General features: G+C 39.3%; 2 protein-coding genes across 2 annotated transcripts; both read right to left on the reverse strand.

Moving 5' to 3' along the window:
* Positions 1 to 4,175: 4,175 nt before the first annotated feature.
* LOC131994198 (uncharacterized) lies at positions 4,176 to 12,811 on the reverse strand. Its single transcript, XM_059360716.1, has 2 exons — positions 12,209 to 12,811; positions 4,176 to 5,367 (listed from the first exon to the last, which is right to left on the reverse strand). Exon 2 carries the CDS (start codon positions 5,301 to 5,303, stop codon positions 4,524 to 4,526), a length of 780 nt encoding a protein of 259 aa, XP_059216699.1. The 5' UTR covers positions 5,304 to 5,367; positions 12,209 to 12,811; the 3' UTR covers positions 4,176 to 4,523.
* Positions 5,430 to 10,628, reverse strand: LOC131997647 (uncharacterized). Its single transcript, XM_059368830.1, has one exon. It carries the CDS (start codon positions 10,626 to 10,628, stop codon positions 5,430 to 5,432), a length of 5,199 nt encoding a protein of 1,732 aa, XP_059224813.1.
* Positions 12,812 to 15,450: the final 2,639 nt, after the last annotated feature.

Raw genomic sequence — 15,450 nt, forward strand, 5'->3', positions numbered from 1 at the left:
AGACCGATATGGACAAGAACGTCGAATATATCTGCTTAGAGGAATTTTTGGGTTGGGGAGGCCCAGTGGGTACTTGGACCCTGTTGGGTCTCTCAAATACCTTTCATTTGACTTCCATATTGTCATGATGGGTCAAATAACCAATTTTATGTATCTTTAGAGGGAAAAGCGCCACCATATTCGTAATCTACTCCCTACTACATTTCATTTGAGTCCCATATAGCCATGGTCGGATAATATGCCCATTTGGGGTTATTCGGGGGGTGGGAGACCTCCCATTACTTGGACCTAATGTTTTATGCCATATTTGTTATCTACTGCCTACTACTTTTCATTTGAGTCTCATATTGACAAGAACTTCGAAGGCCCGCTGGGTACTTGAAGCCATATGTTAATGCGATATTCGTTTTTGGTCTCCAATACCTTTCATTTGATACCCTTTTTGTGCCCATCGGACGACTTTCTGATATCGGTGGCGTTTTTGGGGTAAGGGGGAGGGTCCGCCTCCACCCGATATCTAAAAATTATATAACCTATGTTTCCTTCCAGACAAACGTACAGAATCTATGAACATTTTAAGAAAATCGGTTCAGCCAAGTATCATATAGTCATAATGGCGTTTTTGGGAGGTGGCGTGACCCCCTATTCTTCGATCTAATTTTGTATGCCATATTCGCATACTACTCTCCAATACCTTTCATTTGATACCAATATTGTCTCGATCGGTCCACTTAAAATTTTGGGTTGTGTTTTTGGCATAAGGGGGAGGGTCTGTCCCCCTTCTGATACTGAAAAATTACATAGCCTATGTTTCCATCCAGACCAACCCACACAATATGCGTAAATTTCGAGACAATCGGTTCTGCCGTTTTTCAGTCTATGCGGAACAAACAAATCGAGTCACATATATCCGTGATTGGCTAATGTGCCTATTTGGAGCGTTTTTGTGGGGGTGGGGTGACCCCCTATACTTCGACATGAATTTGTATACCATATTCGTTATCTACTCCCGCATACTTTTCATTTGATACCAATATGGCCCTTATCGGTCCACTTTTGATTTTAGGTGGGGTTTTTGGGGTAACGGCGGAGGGTCCGCCTCCAACCGATATCTAAAAATTATATAGCCTATGTTTCCTTCCAGACAATCGTATACAATCTATAATAATTTTTAAAAAAATCGGTTCAGCCAAGTTTCGTATAGTCATAATGGCGTTCTAAAGGCGTTTTTGAGGGGGTGGCGTGACCCCTTACACTTCCTAATTCCTGAACGTATTCTTAATCTACACCCGAATATCTTTCCTGTGAGTCCCATATTGTCATGATCGTCAAGTAAACATATTTTAAGGGGTTTTGGGGCTGGGGAAGCCCCCCAGGTACTTGGATCCAATTTTTATTATGAAATTCGTACTCTACTCTTAAATACCTTTCATTTGAATCCCATATTGTCTCGATCGGTCCACTTTTATTTTTGGGTAGTAATTTTGCGGTAAGGGGGAGCGTCCGCCCCCCTCCCGGGTGGCCCCATAGATACTTTTCTCGAATATTGCTATCAGATTCGTGCTTTACTCCCAAAGACCTTTTATTTGAGCCCCATATTGCTATGGTCGTAAATTTGTCCCCTTTGGGAGATGTTCTCGGGGAACATCTCTTTTCGCGGCCTCCCAAACACTTGGTCCCACATCTGGATATCAGATTCGTATACTACACTCAAAGACCTTTTATGTAAGCCCCATATTGCCATGGTCAGTAAATGAGTCCTGTTTGGGGGGGTGTTTTGGGGAATGGTTGGACCCCCAGAAACTTGGTCCCACATTTGGATATTAGATTCGTATTCTTCTCGCAAATACATCTCATTTGAGTCCCATATTGCCATGGTTGGTAAATATGTCCGATATAGGGGTGTTTTGGGGGTTGGGGTGGTCCCCCTAACACTTGGTCCGACCATTGGATATCAGATACGTTTTCTTATCCTAAATACCTTTCATTTGAGTCCCATATTGTCGTGATTGGTATAAATATATGTTTGGTAGGTTTTGGGGTGGGGCAGCCCCCCTAGGTACCCCATCCGAAATTTGGATATCAAAATTTTATTTTTAGGGTACTATATGAGAGCACACAAAATTTCGCTTAAATCCACCACCCATCTTCGAGATCTGGCGTATCTGAAAATTAGGGTAAGGGGGAGGGTCCGCTCCCCCTTCAGATATCAAAAAATGTAGTACCCTATTTTCACCACGGGATCAATATGCACCATCAGAGAAAATTTCAACAAAATCGGTTCAAAATAATAAAGTAATAAATAAAGCTTTTATGAGCTTCAGATCGGTCTATATGACAGCTATATCTAAAAACAGTCCGAGATTTACCATATTTGGATCAGATGGCGGGTGGCCTAAAACTACTTACTGGGAATTGGGATTAAAAATAAAGCTTTTATGGGCTTCAGACCCTATATCGGGAGATCGGTCTGTATGGCAGCTATATCTAAATATAGTCCGATCCGAACCATATTTGAGACGGATGACGGGAGACCTAAAACTACCCACTGTTTAAATTTTCAGCGAAACCGATACGATTAATCGGGAGATCGGTCTATAGGGCAGCTATATCTGTATATAGTCCTTTCTGAACCATATTTAGGTCCTAAGATTTAGGTCGAAGATTCTTATCACACTTGTATGGATTAAAATATAGCTTAAATGGTTTGACACTTTATTTGACTAATAATAAAACTGCATTTCGTTTTTGTTTTAAACATACTATTCTAAAATACTCGTGTATTATATTTGGTCTCGAATATTTTCCGGAATTTTAAACGTCTTTCTATTTTTTTGTTCAATGTGGCATAGTTTTAGGGCTTTGAGAATATCGGCAGAAAATAACTGCTATCGTTAGCTTTTAATTACAATTTGACTTAAACCTGCCCAAACTAAGTTGCCAACTGACTTGTTCCATGTACATATATTCAATAAAAATTGAAAAAGAAAAATTTAAATTAAAATACCCCCACCCTATGGTGGTGGAAATTAAAAATCCTCTTGGCTGAACTGTTTTGCCATTGAGGAGGGTGGCTTCCTTACCTATTTAAAAGAATTGTACCTATTTCAAAAAATTGTATTGCTATTGCTAGGACCTGTGCTGCCTTTATGTGGCCTTGTGGCAAATATCATAACTAAATAATTGGGTTCGTGTCTTAAGTCTTTTGTTTCTTTTTCAATACTTCAACTTGACTAATAATTTTGTCCCCTAAAAATATGCTTTGTTACAGGCTACATAAGTAGTTAGTTATTCACTTAAATCCCCTTACCCATGTCTCAATTTAGTTGGAAGTAAAATTTCTTTTCGCTTCTCATTAACATGTATATTGTGCCCACCACCATAGCATAGGGGTTATATTCATTTAGTCATTCCGTTAGCAACACATCGAAATATCCACTTCCGAGCCCACAAAGTTAAATAAATATCTGAGTCATAAAATTCTCAGACGATTCAACAATGTCCGCGTATCTGTCTGACTATCCATTCGACCGACTGTCCATCCATCTCTCTATTCTATGAGTCTGTCACGTAATCACGCTACAGCCATCAAAAATTAATATATCGAGTAAAAACTTTGCACAGGTCCGCTTTTATGAACAGATCAAAACGGATTATATTAGGCTTTAGCTGTCATATAGACCGACCCGCCGATTAGGGGTTTTAATACCAAAACCTTAAATCGAGAGATCGGCCTATATGGCAGCTATATTCAAATCTGAGCGATCTGGGCCTAATTGAAGAAGGACGTCGAAGAGCCTAACTAAACTCACTGTCTAAAATTTCAGCGACATCGGACAATAAATGAGCCTTTTATGGCCCCAAAACCTAAAAACGAGATATCGGTCTATATGGCAGCTATATCCAAATCCGAACCGATCTCTGCGATATTGCAGATGTATGTCAAGGGGCTTAATCTAACGACTGTCCGTCCATCTCTCTATTCTATGAGTCTGTCACGTAATCACGCTACAGCCATCAAAAATTAATATATCGAGTGTACAATCCTGTGAGATTCCTGTAAGTGGACTGTATGTAAATCGTTGTTGTACTCACAGATTGTAAGTAAAACCCCAACATGAAAATATAAGAAAAAAAAGGCAAAGTGTTTTGCTTCAGGTTATGGTGGTTTTATTGACAGCTTTCTCCTCTTACCGCTTCAGTCTCTGTTTCAAAAGTGAAGTTGCAGCCGTAAAGACTGAAGCCCTTTTTCTTAAATTCAGCAATTTATTCTTATTTTTACTCAAGCCTGGGAACTCTTTATCCGTTTGAGCGAAAGCTCCTTTCATTGAATGGATAAAGAGTTCCCAGCTATTCTTATAAAATGCGGGATTTCTATATTAATTCATATTTAAAAATTTAATGGGAAGCTTATAATAGTATATTATGCATCTATTCATGTTATAATTCAATAAATCAATAAATTCATTTAACGCTGTTAAAACTCGGTTTAACATGCCGGGGCCTCTTGCAATATCGCAACATCAATAAAAACGAGCTCCTGAAATGACCCATCCGAATACTGTGCTCTGAGCTATTGGCATGTGACTCGCTGTCTGGATTAAACCAGCTTTTAGTACCTTGGACATCTCATCATTAGCAATCATTATGTCAATGTTAACAGGGTGATAAAAATGAGGGTCAGCTAAATCTGGAAGTTGGGAGTAAGTATTCTCAAGAATTTTGTCGGAAACTTTTTCTGGAAGTGGAGAATCAAACTTCGTTTTAACGACTCCGTGGATTTGAATTTTCACTGTGCTGTCATGGAAAGATTGAAGGTTTACGGTACAAAATACTTTTCCATTCTTGTTCGTGGTTTGAAGCTGTTGATTTTTGACAAATGACTTCAAAATGACTGTCTGGGTTGCGCCTGAGTTTAACAGAATTCGTGTCTTGTTTGTACCGCCAACACTGATTGCTCGAGCTAATGCAGTTGGCATAAAAACATGCCGTTTAGACCTTCCTCCAAGACGGCGCTTCATCTTTGAATCCTTAATTTCCTTGTTTTGAATGACTTGCGACCCATCATATTTCTGGGAAGGCGTTCGACGTGATGTAGATGAAGGCGAACTTTGGCGAATAGAGGATGGTTTTGAATCCCGTTTTGGCTTCTGGCGATCCACGTGAAGTTTAGTGTGATGGTTTCGGTTACAAACTGCACAGGTGTTCCGAGATCGACACCATTCCCTCGTATGAGAGTCACAGAGGCAATTAAAACAATATCCTTTTTCTTTCGCTGTCTGTACACGCTCTAAAACTTCCATGTTGATAAATTTTTGGCAAAATCGCAAATGATGTCTCTCCTGACAGACTTTGCACTTTTGGGAGCTATAGAATGTAATAAAAGTTAAGATTTTGTTGATGCAAGAGACTGAATTTAGTGTGAGTTGTTATTGAGTTGGTGTGATTTGTCGTTGTTGACTAATCGGTAAAATGCAAAGTTTGACTAGTGGGCGGGTCATGATCCCGTTTTGAGTACGGACATCCGCCACTCGAACCTTGGAATCATTCCCAGTAAATACCCTAGTCACTCGTCCTAACCTCCATTCCGTTGGAGGTAAGTTATCATCTTTGATAACCACTAAGTCATCCTCCTTTAGGTCCTTCTGTAAGGTCTTCCACTTATATCTCCTTTGTAGCTCGGAAATATATTCATTCTTCCAACGCTTTGCAAAATGAAGTTGTAAAACCTTCAGGCGTTGCCATCGACTAATGAGAGACATATTATCGGAATACTCCTCAGGAACTGCGACTAAAGGGGAACCCTTCAAGAAGTGTCCTGGAGTCAGTGCCACGAGTTCCGAAGGAGTTTCGCTTATCGGGGAAAGGGGTCTAGAATTCAGAATACTTTCAATGCGTATCAGCAGCGTAGAAAATTCCTCATATGTAAACTTCAGATTTCCCGCAACTTTCCTGAGATGGGCCTTCATACTTTTTACCCCAGCTTCCCATAAACCACCCATATGGGGGGCCTGGGGGGGAATAAAATGCCATGAGAAACCATGAATGCTGTATTTCTCCACTAATGCCTTTTCCGCCAATTTTAAAAAGTTTTTATATTCATTTGCAAGTATTCGATTAGCGCCAACGAAGTTGGTGCCGTTGTCCGAAAAGACTTTGACTGGAAATCCTCTCCTACCAACAAAACGATCAAAAGTAGCTAAAAAGGCCTCAGAGCTAAGGGATGAACATGCTTCTAGATGTATAGCACGAGTGGAAAGACATACAAATACAACAGCATAACCTTTTTCCAACTTAGCATTTCGCAATTTAGAAGTTTTGATTTCAAACGGCCCAGCAAAATCTACCCCGGTATTCGTAAAAGGAGGTGAATATATACATCTTTCCTGCGGCAAAGCTGCCATAATTTGACTACGAATCCTATGTTTATATATCGTACAGATTTTGCAAGTTCTTATACATTGCCTAATGACATTTCTAAGGCGTATAACATAAAATTCCTGGCGTATGGATCGAAGCATAGTTTGATGTTCTGCATGCATCAGAATTTGATGAGTAAAATCCACCAATAACTTGCATAATTTCGACTTCTCCGGAAGAATGATCGGGTGTTTCTCGTTGAAGCTCAAATCTGAGTTCGACAGCCTTCCATTTACTCGTAAGAGTCCATTTTTGTCTAAGTAGGGATTTAATGTCAAAAGCCTACTTTTTACGTTGATAGTGGAATTCAACATTAAGGAATCGTACTCCCTATGAAAATATGCACGTTGTGAAATAATTATAGCGCGGTATTTCACGAAATTCAGTTCTTCCGAGGTTATTAGTCCGTTAGGAGAAATATAACCAATCTGCCGGCGACAGTTTCTAATAAATCTGAACATATAAGCCAAAACCCGGAGGGCACGGTGGTATGAAGAAAATCTGTCTAATATATCTTCTTGCTCTGTAAGAGTATGAAAGGCATTAGTTTTCTTTTCCAAAGAATGTTGTGTCAATATCGGCTGTTGTGGCCAGTCAGAAATTTGGCCTTTAAGCCATTTCGGTCCATTCCACCAAAGTTTGTTTTCCTTTAGTTCCGTTGTAGTACATCCTCGAGTTCCTAAATCGGCGGGATTATCTCCGCTATTCACGTGTAACCAATTGGCATTCCCGACGTGATCGAGAATTCTAGAAACTCTATTTGCCACATAAGTCTTCCACTGATAGGGTGGTTTGCTCAACCAAGCCAGGGTGATCGTAGAATCAGACCATAAATAAATATCCCGCTGTTTGAAATTCAGATGTTCACATGTGGACCTTGTGAGACGAGCAAGTAATACTGCCCCACAAAGTTCTAACCTTGGAAGACTAATTGTTTTCAATGGAGCCACTTTGCTTTTTGACACCAAAAGTTGACATGATATTCTATCCTCAGCCTCCACAACACGAATGTACAAGCACGCGCAGTACGCTTTCTCGGACGCGTCGCAAAACCCGTGAATTTGAATAACCTTCTGGGGTCTATATCCAATCCAACGAGGTATTCTAATTTCCGGAATTTTCGAAAAGTTTCCTAGAAATGCGAACCATTTCTCTAACGAGTGTGGCTTAACCTTTTCGTCCCAGTCTGTGCCATCAATCCAGAGCTGTTGTAACAGCATTTTTGCTGTTATAATTATAGGGGTTAACCAACCTGCAGGGTCAAACAATTTAGCCACAATTGACAATATGGTTCGTTTAGTAATGGTCTCTTTCAAATTGTTAATGTCGTAGACATTATAGTAAAAAACATCCATCATCGCATTCCACCGGATTCCTAGAGTTTTCGTGTCACTGGAGTCTTCCAGCTTCAAGAAATCTTGGTCCAACAGGTCTTCTGCTGGGACAGTCTGAAGAATGTCGGCGTGATTTGCCGTAATCTTCTTCAATGGAAATCCAGCAGAAGCCAGCAAATCTACTAATTCTGTCAAGTGTCCTTTCGCTTCATTTATCGAATGTCCACCAGACAAAACATCATCAACGTAAATGTCACGTCGCAATATATCGGAAGCAGCTGGATGAGTCTTCTTTCCATCGGTACTCAGTTGCAATAGTGTCCTGATAGCAAGGTATGGAGCACAATTTACCCCAAATGTGACGGTTTTTAGCGCAAAATCCTGTACGGGATCCGTTAATGTCTTCTTAAATATGCACCTTTGATATTGTTGATCACGTTCATCTACCAATATCTGGCGATACATTTTTTGTATGTCGCCGTTGAACACATATTGAAATAATCGCCATCGTAAAATTACGTTCATTAAGTCGTTCTGTAAAGTAGGCCCAGTGTAAAGAACATCGTTTAAAGAGAATCCACTTGTCGTCTTTTTCGACGCATTAAATACTACCCGGAGCTTCGTAGAAGTTCGTTCGGGCTTTACTACCGCATGATGTGGTAAGTAAAATGACATATAAGATTTGCCATTACATAATTCATCAGCTGAAACCGCGGTCATGTGATCTAGTACCAAATACTCTTGGAGTACTCTGTTATATTCCTCTGATAGAGCTGGGGAATTCTTTAATGTCTTCTCCATTCTAAAAAATTGGCCTAAAGCCGTCCTTCTTGACGAACCTAAGGACATTTGCTGGGGAAATTCTTTCTTAAAAGGGAGCCTGACAATATATCGCCCATTATCCTGACGTTGAGTGGTGTCTTTGTAGATTTGTTCACACTCCAAATCCTCTTCGGATTGTTGAATTTCTTCAGGAATTTCTTCACTCTCCCAAAACTTCCTCACTGCATCATTAAGGGAGGTAGTACAATGACTAGCCCAAGCTGCGAACGTAGTAACGCATCTTGAATTTTGTGGGCCACTTATGAACCACCCAAACTCAGATTCCTGTGCCAACAGGTTTTCTGAAATGTTTCTGTGAACCCCAGTTTTCAACACACATGGAAGAATGTCACTGCCAATCAACATATCGATTTTTGCAGTCTTGTAGAAAAATGGATCCGCCAACTCGAGCTGATTCAAACCTGTCCAATCATCTATTTGATGTGTTGCGGATGGCATGAGATGATTCAAGTTAGAAATAACTATTGCCATCGTTTCCAAGACAAAACTCGACCTCCTTGATCTTAACTTCAGGTTGCAAACCCTAGATGAAGTTTCCAGTACTGTACCTCCAAGTCCAGATATCTTCGTAAAAGATTTACTTGTTGGAATTCCCAGTTGACTAACGATCCTGTTAGCGATAAACGTTTCCTGAGAACCTTGGTCTAGGAAAGCTCGAATCGTGAAACGATTACCCAAATGCTCCAAATCAATCAATGCTGTTGGAAGAATCGTTCCGTGGCCAGATTCCGAAAAATTCATTTGTACTTCATCCATCGGAGGGTGGAATGAAGACGGTTCCTCTTCTTCTTGCGTAGCAATATGATAAGAGGAAGGATTTTGAGGCTCATTGCGATCAGGCCGTGAGTGTAACAACGTATGATGAGTCTGGTTACATTCTTGGCACAATTTCTTGATCCTACAATCCGTCACTTTATGTCCGTAAGACAAGCAATTTTCACAGATCTTATGTTGTGCAATAAATTCCCTTTTCTCCGTAAGAGACATGGATATAAATTTCGAACATTGCCGTAGAGCATGGTTCTTTTGACAAACTCGACAAGCCCGAGGCGTTGCATCAGATTTCACCATATAACTCTGAGATTTCTGAGACGTTGTCCCGGTATTTGTTCCTGGTCTTCGGATATCGCTGATTGACTCCAAAAGATCCAGACGATTGGAAAGGAACTCGTTAAGTTGATTCCAAGTAGTCATATCCTTATGGTTCTGTATAGAACCTTCCCAAGCCGACAAGGTTTCTTGTGGTAACTTCGAGGAAACCCAGAAAACCAAAATTGGATCCCAAGCAATAACAGAAATGTTATATGATTTCAAGACAGACAAACAATTGTTGATTGTGTACTGAAGGTTGCGCAAACTCTTACTCTTTTCCGTAGAAACCATTTCAAGATCGAAAATCTTTCTGAGTTGGTGGTTAATGAGGATACGCTTATTCTCATATCGTTCCTTAAGAGCCTTCCACGCCAACTCATAGTTCAAATCCGTAAGAGCAAATCCTTTAACTATCTGATTTGCTTCCCCCCGAGTTTTCGCTCTTAGGTGAAATAGCTTCTGAGCTGGTGACAGTTTTGGATGTCTGCCGTATATGGCAGTAAACATGTCCCTAAAGCTGGGCCATTTCTCATAACCCCCACTAAAAATCTCCGTATCACACGGAGGAACTTTCAGGGAGTATCCCGTATCAACAGTTTGTAAATCCTGCCGAATTTCACTACCATTCGCCTGTGTCTTAATCTGCTTTTGCTTCTCGATGAAAAGCAAATCTAAGATCGATGCCTTACATTCCTTATATGCCTTGCATGTCGTTCCAAATTTAGAGTGTGTTGACACCCTTTCCTCCTCAGTATTAACTGGATTCTCCGAAGTCATCTCGGATTCGTAAATCTGTACCAACTGTCGCCATCTACGTTCCAAATCCTCCAATTCTACTTCCAATCCGGAAATAGTATGATCCTGGAGCGGAATATTTGCAAACGTAGCACAGAATGTGACGACCTGGTCGGAGAAAAATATAAACTTCTTGGAACTCATGTCGAAAAAAGTGGTTGTTCTGTACAAATTTAGACCGTAACAAGCCAATTCAATACAATCTCAAATGTAACTCTGCAGTATGTGTACACCCTTGGAACAAGAATACTAAAATCGCCTAAGAAACAAGCGACCACGAGAAAATTTAAATCAAACACGCCTTGGAAGATATCACCTTACTGGCCTTTCACAAGTTTTTTCAGACCGAGTCCCTAGATCACTTTCATCTCAGCAATGTAACTATCAAAATGTAACTTCAGTATCATAAGCTTATATTTTATATAAATTTCGAGTATTTTATCTTCAAGATAGTACTCAAGTAATCTTCATTGACTCAAACGTAATTTGAATGAATAACAAATAAATCTCCAGCACAGAAAGAAAAACCACATTTCCTCTTTCTTCCCTTTGAATTATTGTGGCAATATTATATTTCCAACGCACAAAACAAATTTCTTCCAGAAGGTTTGAAACTTTTAGTTAATTTCTCAAATCCCCCAGCGGTAGAACGAAATGAAAATTTGCTACTTATTTCAACCAACATTCGCTTCATGAGAACAAAATGGGCCAACAAACATACACCTTTCCTCTTCAAATGTCAACCTTCGCTAGACAGTCTGACTTCGTATTGGCAGTGAAATAAAATAAGATTCACGCAGCAAAACACATATGTGTCACCGTAACCGATCTTCTCAAACCGATAGGGCTTCAGTAATCATAGTTTCAGATATTAAATCCATTGAGCATTGGTAAAATTTATTAATACCAATCAAATTTGGAAACGAAAGTTATTCAAGAACAGAACTCCTAATTCCTCTCTCCTATCCAAATTTTAATCATATAAATAGCATAATGTTGTAAATCTCCAAATATCTCCAAAAAATAAATAAATATAAATTTCAAATATAAACATTCCAGATATATTCTTCAAATTGTCCAAGTAGACTTAAATTTGGTTAAGCAATTCCTATGACAGGATGTTTTAGGGCTCTGTTCCAGAGATTGGTGCTCCGTCAGATGCCCAGAGCAGCTTTTTGGACCTGGTGACTTGTCGACTTCGAATCCTTCAATTGTTATGTGATTTAACTAACAACCGAGATAAATTGATAAGAGAGATAGCCAATTTTCAATATTCCATTAGATTAAATTAAGGTCATACACTCTGTCCACCAGAGTTTAAATAATGTGTCATTAACTTTCTTTTATTTTCTTCTTTGTTTTTTGCAATAATTCCAACTAAACTTTGGCGCTTAATAAAACTAAAATCTGCACTGATCAACAAAATAATGTGCAATTTGATATATTTTCTTGCCGGTATTCCGCATGAATTTCTGCGGCACACCCTAATGTGCTGCTTAGTTGGGTTGCTAACAGAGCGAGCAGATTTGATTACCGCTTGATGGTTTTGTCACGGTGCGGCCAGATAGCGTTTCGGTGTACGGCCGAATAATATTTGTTAGTATTGATGAGTATGTAGAAAATAAATATCAACCAATAAGACTCCTTGCAGTCCCTTTTCTCTACTTCACTCAATAATTTTTTTTTTCATGTATAATATCAAATTTAAAACAACATTCGCTCACCTGTGAATGTGGTCGTCTTTGAGGTCGTCGTGTATGTTACTCCATACACAAATTTCAACAAAGGGAGTAGTTAAACTTCGTCATACGAGATGAAACGTTCATTGGGGTCCAGGTTTATTTCATTGTTGAGACATTTTTCTATTATATGCCCTTTATGTCTCCTTATCCATCTATCCTCTGACAATGTAATACAACCGAATTCAGCTAACATTCGGCTGGCCTTAGCCATACCACATTGCTGTAATCGAAATTCATCGATTTAGCCATAACAAAATACGCAGCAATTTATATGAAGAAAACACAAACCAAGCTGTAGTTTCTCTCCTATGCACAAGCCGGTAATGTTGAATTAATCTTCCACTTTAAATAAATAATTAACCGCACAACACACTATCAATTTAATCTTAAATGTATCCAGTTCATAAAATCAAATTTTAAAGAAGTTATTTCCAACCATTCAATACTTTTTCCTTTTCAATTCTTCTGAACTCCTATCACCACACGAAATAACTGCATGTACACAACTGTCCCTTCAAATCAATTTAATAACTTGACTGATGCACTTGACAAACTTCTTCCATATTCTCAATACTGGTTTCTATGATCAATTGGTGGTCCACCTACAACAGGGGGGTGTTGTGGACTATAAACCAAGTGATTTGATCGTCGTGGGAAGAGATGCAGTGCAATTGATAAACGAAGAGAGTTGTTCCAGTGTGTCCAATGATTTGACGATGCTCATGTTCTAAGAGAACCAAATTAAGAGATCTTGTATGCGTAGCCTAGGAGTTTATTCACACCGTTGCGGCTGTCTCTCTCACTCTGATAAGATAGTCTCTGTTCATCCTATCAAAAAACACTTCTATTGCCACGTGTAACCGTGGGGTGAAGTACAGAAAGTTAATAGTGGGTCATCAAAGCAAAGCCGTCGGCCTGCTATTTCAATGCTTTCAAATGTGCTAAACCTATCTCTTTTCCTAAGATCTATCAAAAAAGAGATAGATTTAAGGGAATCCAAATTTAGAGCGAAAGCAAGCATCAATCATATGCAATAAATATTGTATGGCACCATATGGAAATTGTTTCTATTGACCCGAGGAGCATGGTGGTAGAAAAAACAGAGGGCTCAAAAAAATCGATGAAAAAGAGTGTTCAAAACAAATATACAAAACTCTCAATATGTTGCCCCAATACTTGCATCTAAATTAATGTTCTGATTATAACAATTCCTTCTCCCCGACAACAAGCAAAAGAGATCGACGAGGAAAATTGCATATCCCAAATGCAATGAGCTCTTTAATACAAAGTATAACAGATCGCTCTAGCATGGCATGAAATGTATATAACGACGATTGTATGACATAACCACATGTATGCAAATATTTCTTCTAAAGAGGTTAAGATCTGATTTGGGTACGTACATAAGTACTGCAGCTTTTTCTTTCGATAAAGCTTCTTGACTGGGTTTTTGACTTTTAATCGGGTTATCGTATAGCACAAGTAGAATTTTTTTTTTTTTCTTTTTTTAAACCATAAACTCCAACTCACACCATTCAAATACTCTTGCATTAATCTTAACTCACCTCTTCTTGTTTGGCATAGCGTTTGCGTAATATAAAATAAAATTTAGAATCTCGTAAAGATTTTCACTTGCAATTCCTTTGAGTATGTCAAGTTCCTCGTAAAGGCTCGAAGGACCATGTACAATCCTGTGAGATTCCTGTAAGTGGACTGTATGTAAATCGTTGTTGTACTCACAGATTGTAAGTAAAACCCCAACATGAAAATATAAGAAAAAAAAGGCAAAGTGTTTTGCTTCAGGTTATGGTGGTTTTATTGACAGCTTTCTCCTCTTACCGCTTCAGTCTCTGTTTCAAAAGTGAAGTTGCAGCCGTAAAGACTGAAGCCCTTTTTCTTAAATTCAGCAATTTATTCTTATTTTTACTCAAGCCTGGGAACTCTTTATCCGTTTGAGCGAAAGCTCCTTTCATTGAATGGATAAAGAGTTCCCAGCTATTCTTATAAAATGCGGGATTTCTATATTAATTCATATTTAAAAATTTAATGGGAAGCTTATAATAGTATATTATGCATCTATTCATGTTATAATTCAATAAATCAATAAATTCATTTAACGCTGTTAAAACTCGGTTTAACATCGAGCAAAAATTTTGCACAGGTCCTTATTTATGAACAGGTCAAAACGGATTATATTAGGCTTTAGCTGCCATATAGACCGACCCGCCGGTTAGGGGTTTTAATACCGCGAAATTTCTCATCCGACCCAAAACCTTAAATCAAAAGATCGGCCTATATGGCAGCTATATTCAAATCTGAGCGATCTGGGCCTAATTGAAGAAGGACGTCGAAGAGCCTAACTAAACTCACTGTCTAAAATTTCAGCGACATCGGACAATAAATGAGCCTTTTATGGCCCCAAAACCTAAAAACGAGATATCGGTCTATATGGCAGCTATATCCAAATCCGAACCGATCTGTGCGATATTGCAGATGTATGTCAAGGGGCTTAATCTAACTCACTGTCCCAAATTTCGGCGACATCGTGCAATAAATGCGCCTTTTATGGGCCCAAAAACTTAAATCGAGAAATCGGTCTATATGGGAGCTACATCCAAATCTGAACCGATCAGAGCCAAATTGAAGAAAGATGTCAAGGAGCTTAACTTAACTCACTGTCCCCAATTTCGGCGAAATTGGACAATAAATGCGCCTTTTATGGCCCCAAAACCTTAAATCGCGAGATCGGTCTATATGGCGGCTATATCCACATCCAAGTTGCAGAAAGATGTCGAAGGGCCCAACACATCTCACTGTCCCAAGTTTCAGCAAAATCGGATTATAAATGTGGCCTCTATGGCCCCTAAATCGGAGGATCGGTCTATATGGCAGCTATATCAAAATCTGGACCGATCTGGGCCAAATTGACGAAGGATGTCGAAGGGCCTAACACAACTCACTGTCCCAAATTTCAACAAAATCGGATAATAAATGTGGCTTTTATGGGCCTAAGACCCTAAATCGGCGGATCGGTCTATAAGGCCGCTATAACCAAATCTGGACCGATCTGGGCCAAACTGAAGAGGGTTATCAAAGGGCCTAACACAACTCAAAGTCCCAAATTTTATCAAAATCGGCCAATAAATGCGGCTTTTATGGGTCTAAGACCCTAAATCGGCGGATCGGTCTATATGGCAGCTATATCAAAATCTGAACCGATATTT

Source organism: Stomoxys calcitrans, chromosome 1, assembly GCF_963082655.1.
Source record: "Stomoxys calcitrans chromosome 1, idStoCalc2.1, whole genome shotgun sequence".
Lineage (NCBI taxonomy): Eukaryota > Metazoa > Arthropoda > Insecta > Diptera > Muscidae > Stomoxys > Stomoxys calcitrans.